The sequence below is a fragment of the Manis javanica genome, chromosome 9, assembly GCF_040802235.1.
Source record: "Manis javanica isolate MJ-LG chromosome 9, MJ_LKY, whole genome shotgun sequence".
Taxonomy (NCBI): domain Eukaryota; kingdom Metazoa; phylum Chordata; class Mammalia; order Pholidota; family Manidae; genus Manis; species Manis javanica.
Genome location: NC_133164.1, coordinates 90,884,249 through 90,894,492, shown reverse-complemented (window position 1 = coordinate 90,894,492; position 10,244 = coordinate 90,884,249). Strand labels below are relative to the sequence as shown.

Sequence of the window (10,244 nt, the reverse complement as noted above, 5' to 3'; positions counted from 1 at the left end):
TCCAGTAAGAAGTTAGCCAGAGAGGTAAAGCATCTATCCTGTCTAAGGTACTGTGCTTCACACTGTGTTCACAAAGGGAAAGCCCAGCACCTGCACTGCAGCTCAGTCTAAAGAAGTTCAGAATGATGATTCTCACCACCCCTCTTTGATGCTAGCACTAGTTAGTATGCTTTTCACAAAACTACAAGACCAACTTGTTAATAGCTTTGACCTTTTACAGTTTGCTAGGCCCTACTGGAAGGAAATGTAAGTTTTTAACTTTTAAGTAGCAGAGAGGCTTGGAAACATAAAAAGTACCTGTTTACTTAAAGCATTTTTAAAAGGTTGAATGTAATTCTAGCCTATCACTTAAAAAAAGTCTATGTTGCAGAAAAGATTTAAGATAGCTGAACTCTTACTATACTGTGTTCTGATGTAAACTGTAGACCTAGAAATGTCTTCACCAGAGCTAATAAAATGCCACTTATGGTGAAATATTTATTATAGGAACAGTAGATAACGTAAAACGAACATTTGGTATTTGATTGAAACATCTACAATCCAAAATGTCCCATATATTTACTTGTGCATGCAAAATAGGAATAATGCTTAGATTTTACTAATACACAGTTATGTAGATGGTTGTAGGAAAACAAGGACACATGATCCTTTTTCTGAATCAGCTGTAAGGCTCTAGATACCTAGAAAGGAGTGAACAGACTCTCTCATAATGATCTCAATTACCTTGTGAAAGAAAATGACATAAATAATGAAAACTGATTACACAATGTCCACATGTATCTTTATTACTTACAAGGACCTATCTTTTATTTCTAATCCTCACAACCACCCTATGACGTAGGCAGGTTTCAGTTATTCATTCTAATGAGATATTTTCTCTGTAAACACTGAAGAATGTCACAAAGTTTGCTCTTGGACCCTAGCTAACATGTATTTAAAAGCTGTTTTTCTGACTTTGTTTTCAGAAATTGCATTGAGCATTTCTTATTTTTATAGTTCATCCCTTACAAAGAAGATAAGAAATTTCTGAAGTCCACTTTTGGATTCTTGTGGTATTCACTCTGACTAAGCAGCATTTTTAGTTGACAGAAGCGTTTCTTTGTTTTGTTCACATTCTTTGAAGAGGAAGTGGGTGTTGACTGTCCAGATATAGGTGTTCTGAAAAGAAACATAAAACTACAATTAGGTATACTGACAAACGACAGTTTAAAAGTGTGCTTCCTGCTTATTGTAGATAACTGCTACTAAAATAATTTTCTACTCTTCTCATCTATGTTCTGAGTTCTCTTTCAGTCTGACATCAAGACCTATGACAATTTTAATCAAGGACTTTAAAAGCATATTTCTTCTTAACAGCTTAAGTCCATTTCCTTTCCCAAAAGTGAAGGATCTCAATCTACACTTGCAGGTGTCACTCCATTGCATCTTCTGCCTCTAGAATGTAAGCTTCATAGGGCAGACACTTTGTACTACTAATTATATATTCCAGGACTTTTTAACAGTGCCAGGGACACAGAAGTTCCTTTAAAAATATCCACTGAATAATTCCCCATCTGGTATGTGTGTATGCTTCATTCTATTTCATGCCTTCCGGTTGTGTTCATTCCCCTGAACCCTATTTGAGGTCTGTCAGTCTAATCCCTCTCTGACTCCCCATCTATATGGTAAATGTGCTTTCTCATTCCTACATATATCCAAGAAACAGTCTAGTCTAAACACCAGTGAATTTTGTCAAGTATGCCAAATTTTCTTTTATCTACATTTATTCAGTGAGGTAGAAACTTCTATGATTAGTTCCTATTGTGCCAAAAATCAAAATAATTAAACAAACAATATAGGAAAAAACTGGGCTTGGAATTTTAATTTTTACTCAATTTTATAAACATCAAACCCAATATAAAAAACTCAATTCAGTAAGCAGAGATAACTCAGTCCTTGCTTTGTGTTTGAAAAACTGCCATACTCAGTTTCTCTTTTGTAACAAAATGTTCAAAAGTTTTTTTCAGTTTCTATAGAATTAAATTTACTATCACACTGAATAAAGTATTGAGGATTATTAAAAATAAAACATGTCCAGTTAACGTAGTATCATTAGACAAATTCCTATTTAGTTAGATTTACACAGAATTTCTGGTAGAGGAAATAGCAAGAACAAAGGTTAAAAGTGGGAAAGTAAGCTGCGAGTGGTTCAGTTTTCCTGACACAGGAGGCAGGTGGGGGCCAAATAATGAGGGGGCTGGAAAGCCACAGTGGAGCACTTAATCCATATACTACAGAGGGAGGTGCTTCTCATCAGAGCTATGTTTTAGGAAAATACCAAACCAGATGGTTTGAAATTTGAGGCAGGAAGACTTAGGAAATTATTATTGTAGTCCCAGCAAAAGGTGAATAAAGACCGGAACAGATAATAGCAGAAGGGAGAAAAAGAGAATAGATGCAAACACCATGAAAGTAGGATAGAAAGAAATGGGTGACTGAACAAGTACCACAGGAGTATGAGTTGTCAACTATACTGGCCATTTCATGTAAGAATATCTTTTAGGGCATGTTCTTTCACTGAATAAGGAATTTAGGTCTGAGTAGTTAGCTGTGGGGATGTGTAACAGGGTGAAGAGATGCATTTACCAGGCAGCTGGGAACATGCCCAGGGAGAGGTTAAAGTACAGGAATATACCTGGAAGTCATATGCACAGAGGAGGATGGGAGATATGGAAGTATATTACATTAGAGGAGAAAGGGGGGCCAAGGCCTGAACTGCATGGCAAATTTAGGGAGTGCATATTAAACAGAGGAAATTAAAAGAAATACTCAAGAACTAACACTGGCAATTCAAGAAGCTTAATGAATTAAGATACCTGAAAATCAATACTGGACTCTTGCCTTTGGAACCAGATGTATCATGATTTAGGTTTGCAGAATTTAGAGTCTTTCTCTCTGGTGTCTTCAGGCTGAGTTTACTTGTAGGAGTGGTAGGATCGCTCTTCATTGCTGATAGAAAGCTTCTGCTTTTACCATGATGCTTAACTGTTCTGTTGCATATTTTACAAGTAATCAACTACCATCAAAAGAAGAAATATTGGGTCTGATTTCTCTTATAATTTAATCCAATAAAGTACATGTTCATTAAATTCTTATATGTCAGGGACTACTACACCAAGTACTACACAGGTGAGAAACAGGGTCTGCCCTTGGGAAGCCTGTAATCTAGCAACAGCAATCAGGCAAGATACAAATTTGAAATGAGAAAATCTTCAATTAAAAGTTAATGGCTAAACACTTGTACTTAATTTAAAACACCTTTTTAAAAGATAATGAAGTCTCTACTTTCTCAGTGTAAAACTGGGAGGAATGGAGAGATTGGGAATAATACCTTTTAACATCTTGAACAATGTTCTTTATAATAGCAATAGACTTTTAACATTTTCTGCAGATGAACTCCAAGCCTTTTCCAATAAAACATGTTAAGATATCACTGAAAATTTAAGTGACCTTTTCAAACCCTTAATCACTAAAGGAATGTTAAAACCATTCAAATTAATTCTCACATTCTCATACCCCTTCAGTTCATTAGCTCTAGAAGTTAACCTTTTCAGGATCCATTTTTCAAGAAATGGTCTATTTTATAGCAATATGCCTTTCTTATACATTGTCTGACTGACAAGGCATAGGATTCACCCCAGACGTCAACAAAATTAATACAAACTAGCTTAATTGAGAGTGACTATGATGTTCATGAAATGAAACTGCAAATCAATGATCCGCATATATCAAAGGTCCATGTAAGTTGCTTTGTATTTTTTGAAGAGGCTGGATATAGATCAAAGTTAATTTTATGACAAAGTAAAACGCACTTACCCATCTAATACTGGTAATCTCTTAAATATGACAGTTCTGATCCAAGTTATTATTGATCGTAGTGTTGGGCCAGACATAAGCTATCATAATGTCCAGTGCCCAGCACAGTGCCTGGTAATAAGCAGGCACTCAAATAGTTGATAAATGTTAACATAGAACATGCAGATAAAATACATGATACCTGTCTTTATTTAGTAAACCATAAGGAATTTTATTTTGGTTGTTTTATTACATCTTCTTTCCCCAATATTTAGAGTTGTTTGGCCTAAGAGAGACCCCTCAGTAAATGTTTACTAATGAACATAAGATGCACTTATCTTTGTTTGATATAAATTTAAATACATACTCTGATGTGGGGATAGGGGTTGGGAAATGACTGAAGTGAGACTGGCACCTAACAGATAAGGTACTGCTGTTTGAAAAGGATTCTTAACTATAAAAATAATTTTGTGGTAACTGTAGTTGAGGTGAAGTCACATTGGCCAGCTCAAGCTATCCTCAAATTTGTGAAAATAATTGTGCTCAACAATGAGATCTGAAAACAATTTAGAGCTTTTGATGTTTGATTTTAGGTAATCATGAGAAACAAAAATAAGCATTTTTGATGAAAGCTGTATATTTTTCACTAGAAAAAACATTGATGTGTATATTCTGACAATCTAAATATACTACTATGAGTTATACTCAGGCTGATTCTTAACCTCGTTTTAATAAAAGAAAATTCTAGTTTATTTATACATACTGGAATTGAAATCTTACCAACAGACTTCTGGATTCTTTGTACTTTCTCACAATTTTTGCTTCTTTAAAACTGAGTGTAGAATTTCTTGCTTCTTGGTTAAGAAGTTTCTGTATTTTGGGTGTCAATTTGGGCTTGGGTTTCAGGCGGACTCTGGAGTTATCCAGAACCAGCAATTGGAAACAGTATGGACATGTTCCTTCAAAAGTGCTTTTATGGTCTAAAATGATACAAATGAAACTCATAATTCAGCAAACCAGAATATTTTGTTAACCTCAAACTGCCACATTATAAATGTGGAAAGGTATATTATTTAATAAGACAGCTACACATTCTTCTTAAGCAAACTCAAAAAATATGAGGACTTACAAAAAGATAAATTGGCAATATTTTGTAAATTTTGTACATTCACTCCTTTTAGCAACAGATAGGTTAAGTCCCCACTCTTTGCTACAGTGCTCATTACTTGCTACTAAATAAAAAATGCTGTATGTCTCACCAATTTTACAAACACATTTATCACAAAATAACAAATTGTGATTTTTTTTTAACAGCATAATTTTGTGTTTGTGGCCGTAGCTATGTTTACAAGGTAGCTTTCTCAGTACAAGGTAACATGACAGCGGACCTGCCTCAGTACAAGGTAGCAGGGTAATAGACTTGTCCCAGACCCTTTATGCAATCAAGAAAGCATTCACTGACCGTCTACCATGCTAGACTGTGGAGACACAAATAGGTAGTGAAAGAGTTGCTATCGTTAAAATACATTCTAGGAAAGCCCAAAGCAAATGGTGACTGGTGAGAAACATAACAGAATATGATTAACATGCCCTGGAAATTACTAAACTCTGTGTGGGCCAGCCATAAACACTTCAAAGAGGAGACTTGACAAAGGTCATCATAGATAACTATAAATCCTATCTGTATTTAGAGATACCATCCATTATAATAATAATATTCCATTATTAGTAAAGGACTTTCAGGCAGAAGTACAGTGAAAAAGCAATATTTAGTTAGGAAAAGGTGAGGGTAATGCAGCTGAAAAGGTGGCACACCACCTATTTATTTGCTGGTGAGCACTGTGCAGTATTATGGGTACAATGGCACTACAAAAACTAAGAATCATGCTTGTTAACTTAGCTTGCCAAATGTAAAATTCACTCATATTTATTAAGCAACTGTTATTGAGGCACTGTTCTGGGTGCAAGAGATACAGCAGTGAACAAAGGACAATTCAAGAGGTAACACACCACCAGACGTTAAGTGCTGGGAAGAAAAAAGTAGGACGGGAAAGGGGAATAGAGTGGCAATGAAGCTGCTGTAATCTTCAATAGGTAGCCAGGGAAGGCTTTGTAGAGTGACATCTACAGAGACCAGAAGGAAATGAGGGAAGAATCCAAACAGATATGTGAGGTAAGAGTTCCAGGCAGAAGGGCAGAAGCAAAGGACAAGAAACAGTAAGGAGGCCGAGTAGTTGGTCACAGTTAAGTGGACAAAAGGGAGAGCAGGTCAGAGAGGTAATGTGGGCTCATGTAGTCCTTTCAAAAGATTTTCAGTTTTACTGAGATGGAAGTCACTTAAGAGTTTGCAGCAGAGAAGTGACATGATCTAGCTTGGGTTTATTAGGCTTACTTTGCTGGACTGAGAATGGAACTGTGGATATGCATGGGAGCTGCTGGCGTTACTCTAGGAGAGATTAGATTGATGGCTTGGCTCAGGGTAGTAAAATGGATATGGTGAGAAGTGGCTAGATTTTTTATATATTGTAAAGCCAGCAGGGTTTGCTGGCATATTGGGTTGGTGAGGAAGGCTGTTACAGAGTAAAGAATGACCCCAAGGTTTGGGAGCAAAATAAAGATGGAGTTACTCTCTGAAATGGGAAAAACTGGAGGAGCACCATGTTGGAATAAGCTGAGGTTTGGGCCTAACAGACACTGAAAAGAAGCCGTCAAAGAGGCATCTGGATATGAGTCTAAAATTCGGGGAAAAGCCTGGGCTGGAGATATAAATTTGGAAGTCCCCAGTATACAGAACTGAAAAGCCATGAAACTGGATGAAAAATGTCACCATGAAAGTCAATGTAGCTAGAAAAGAGGTCCAAGGGCTGAGTATTGGGACATTCCAACATTTATAGAGGTTGAAGAAATGAGGAGGCGCCAGGAAAGCAGATGGAGAAGTACTAGCTAAAGAGGTAGGAGGTCCCATGACCTGGAAGCCCAGTGAGGAACTATTTCGAAAAGACTCATCAATGTGTCAAATGCCGCTAATAGGTCAGGCAAGGTACGGCAGATGAAGGAATTTGGATTTGTTGTGAAACCCAGAAGCCTCAGTGGGGGTTATGAGAGCAACAGGTCGATCAGATTTCTCTTTGGGGTCATTCAGAGCGCTGTGCGGACGGAGGGCAGCAGGGCCACGAGAGCCTGAGCCGCGGCTGACCGGCGTCGTCCTACCTTGCGACGAACTGTAGGCCCAGCTGTAAAAGAGAAGAGGCTCGTGAGGGGCGACGGAACACCCCCTCGCCGCCCGCCTCCCATCCCGCGCCTCCCTTACAGGAGATAGCGGGCCTCACTCGGGCAGCTAGCGTGTAACTTCCACGCCGCAGCCTCAAGGTAGTGCTTCTGCCTCATCTCCACCGCCGCTCGCAGGCCGCCGGGACCCGCCGACGAAATGAGACTCCGGAAGCCGGCTTCGCAGCGTGGCGGAACTTGACGTCAGGACCCAAGCTCCCTCCGGGAACAGGCGCCCGCGGCTGAGAAGTTCCGGTGTCCTGCTCGTCGGGTCCGGCTCACCGGCCGACCTTCTGCCGGTCCCAGGGTCTGCCCAGCGTTCCGACCCCGTCCCTGCGGGCCTGCGCGAATCGGCTTCAGATCGTAGCCGGCAGAAGCAGATTGACCTGGCCAGGGTGGCGAGGTCAGGAACCTAGTGTCCCGCCCACCTTTCTGTCTTTTTCTCTAGATAGCCTCCTCTTTGATACCACTTTCTCAGCCCACTTCTCTTCGAGATTCACGAGTCTGGGGTATTGACTTGGCTCTGGGAGGAGAGACTCCAGCCCATCCTGCTCTCCGCATTTGCACACGCGAGCTTATCTCCCCCCGACCCCGTTTTTAACTGAAATGAAATTCATACAACTTAACCATTTTAAGGTGAATGATTTAGTGGCTTTGAATAAATTTACAGTGTTGCGCAGACATCCCTGTTACCTAGTTCTGAAACATTTCTGTCACTTTAAAGGAAACCCCATACCCGTTTGGCAGTTGTTCCCCATTCTCCCTTCCCAACCACTAGTCTGCTTTCTGGACACATCATATAACTGGAAACATACATACGATCCTTTGTGTCTGGCTTCTTCCACTTCATCCCTTTTTATGGCTGAATAATACAATATTGCAAGTATATATCATATGTATATGTTTACCCTTTCATTCCTTGATGAACACTTGAGTTGTGTTTCTTTTGGCTATTGTGAATAGTGCTGTTATGATCATGAACGTGTATTTGTTTCAGTACCTGTTTTCTGTTCTTTTGGATAAATACCTAGGAGTGAAATTGTGGGTCATATGGCAATTCCATGTTTAACAAGAGTTTCAGTTTCTCCACATCCTAACCAACACTTATTTTCAGTTTTTTTAAAAAAATTCTAGCCATCCTAGTGAGTGTGAAGTGGCATCTTATTGTGGTTTTGATTTGTGTTTCCTAATGAGTAACGACGTTGAGCATCTTTTCATGTGTTTACTGACAATTTGTATACCTTCTTTGGAGAAATACCTGTTCCGAGTCCTTTGCCCATCTTTAAATTGGGTTGGCTGTCTTTTGTTGTTGAACCATAAGAGAAGAGGTTTTTAAAAAAAAATATTGTGGGTATTAGAACCTTACTTATCCTTAAAGCATTACCAAAGTTTGTAGAGAAAGTACGTATTTACATTTATGTAGACATTTTAATTTTTCAAAAGAAAAGTTGTTATGCCTGCTCTTTCCACCTTTCCATCCTGCTTCTCTGAGGTGGTCAGCATTAGCAATTGAGTATCTTCTGTGTCCTTACACATGTAAGTACATTTGTGAATGTGTAACATCACCACTCACCACCACCACCACACACACACACAATCAACAAAAAAACAAAAACAAAATAGGATGTTAGTGTCTACTACATAACTTGGCTTTTTACTTAAACAGACTGCAAACATCTTTTCAGGTCAGTATATATAGTCTCACACATTTTAATAGCTGATAGTATTAAAAAATGTAATGAACAATAATTTATCTAATAATTTTCCTATTAATGGATATTCACATTTTTGTCACTGCTTTGCTAGTTCAAACAGTGCAGCAGCCAAAGTCTTGTATATACTGCTGCTTTTTATTTCTTTTCTCTGAACGCCTAAAAGAGAAATTACTGAATGGAATGACATGCACATTTTTATTTACCAGATCATACAAAAACAGTAGCAGTTCACACTCTCTGCATCAATGTCTGAGAAAGCTGGGTCAAACCGGATGTGTGAGAAGGTGAAGGTCATTGGTTCACCTAAATACTGGTGAGATAAAGCCTCTTTTTCATATGTTTCATATGTTTCTCTGTATTTTCTCTTTTGAAGATAATCTTCTGTTGGGTTGTTCATCAGTTTTTCTAAGAAATCTTTGTATTTTGGGGAAATTCATCCTTGTCACATATAATGCAATATTTTCTTTCCCCTTATTTATCTTTGCCATGGTTTATAGCATTTTTGCCTTATAGGATTTCGTACATGGTCGAACTCTTTCATCATTGAGTCTGGGTTTTCTGCAGTGTAAAAATGACCTCATTTAGATTGAGACTAGACAATTGACTATTCTTCCAAATATTTTTCCCATACTTCCCTAGTTTGATTTCTTCCATGCACATTTTTAAAACCATTAAAAAAATTTTATATTGAGGTACATACAATAAAATCCCCAAATCTTAGTGTCCATGCATATCTTTAATCAATATGAAGTGTATTTTTACTTAAGTGTATGGTAGAGATTCTAAGAGACTTTTTTCCAGATGGATAGCAAGTTAGGCAAAGATCCCTCACTTGGTAAACTAGTCTTTTTCTAGTGAAATTGAAATTTTAAAAAAATGCAGTGAACATTGAGCATGTGCTACTTACTTTTCTAAGCATGTTGCTTATATTAATTCATGTTATCCTTGCAACCCCATGACATAGGTGAAATGCCATTTGTCATAAATGTTTTTTAATATTGTTGCATCTGTTTCTAGATTGTTTTGTCTGTTTCACTAGCCAATAAGCAGAAAAGAGAAGAAGTGCAGTATATGGGCATGCACATGTACTGCCCCTGCCTCCCAGCCACCTTCCTTCAGCTGTTCCTCTTCTCTCCCCTCTGAGAAGCAACCACCCTCTCATGTCCAGAGGCTTTCTCAACATCTCTCCTTGCATCACAACTTGTCTTTTCAGATGCACTGGAGCCCAAATAGCACCCTTGATTTCCTCCACCAAGTGCATTGCTGCTCTCTCTTTCTACCCCTTGTAGCTAGTCTGCCCCCAGGGCCTGCAGGCTCCCTCCCAGAAGCAAGTTATAATTCTGCCCACTTCTCCACACACCTTGGCCACCCTCTTCTTTTGTCTGTACCCCTGCCATGGGCCCCAATATTATTTTCCTACTTATTCTA

The 10,244-nt window shown here is 38.6% G+C and overlaps 1 protein-coding gene across 2 annotated transcripts; it reads right to left on the bottom strand.

The window, feature by feature from the left end:
- Positions 1 to 769: 769 nt before the first annotated feature.
- On the bottom strand, positions 770 to 7,303 carry RMP24 (ribonuclease MRP subunit p24). 2 transcript variants are annotated; one of them, XM_017673650.3, is made up of 5 exons: positions 7,145 to 7,300; positions 7,045 to 7,067; positions 4,615 to 4,814; positions 2,856 to 3,055; positions 770 to 1,158 (listed from the first exon to the last, which is right to left on the bottom strand). In XM_017673650.3, the coding sequence occupies exons 1-5, from the start codon at positions 7,219 to 7,221 to the stop codon at positions 1,005 to 1,007; spliced, it is 654 nt and encodes a 217-aa protein (XP_017529139.2). In that variant the 5' UTR covers positions 7,222 to 7,300; the 3' UTR covers positions 770 to 1,004. The 2 variants fall into 2 exon arrangements, with proteins under 2 accessions (XP_017529139.2, XP_017529140.2); XM_017673651.3 differs by lacking the exon at positions 2,856 to 3,055 and having other exon boundaries at positions 7,145 to 7,303.
- Between the last annotated feature and the right edge of the window lie 2,941 nt (positions 7,304 to 10,244).

Excerpts from the sequence above, each read along its gene's own strand:
- RMP24 (XM_017673650.3), bottom strand. The coding sequence starts at position 7,221 with ATGAGGCAGAAGCACTACCTTGAGGCTGCGGCGTGGAAGTTACACGCT. Across the intron at positions 7,068-7,144 it reads AGTGAGGCCCGCTATCTCCT|CTGGGCCTACAGTTCGTCGC; the intron begins GTAAGGGAGGCG and ends TCTCTTTTACAG. Across the intron at positions 3,056-4,614 it reads AAGAATCCAGAAGTCTGTTG|TTGATTACTTGTAAAATATG; the intron begins GTAAGATTTCAA and ends TTTTGATGGTAG.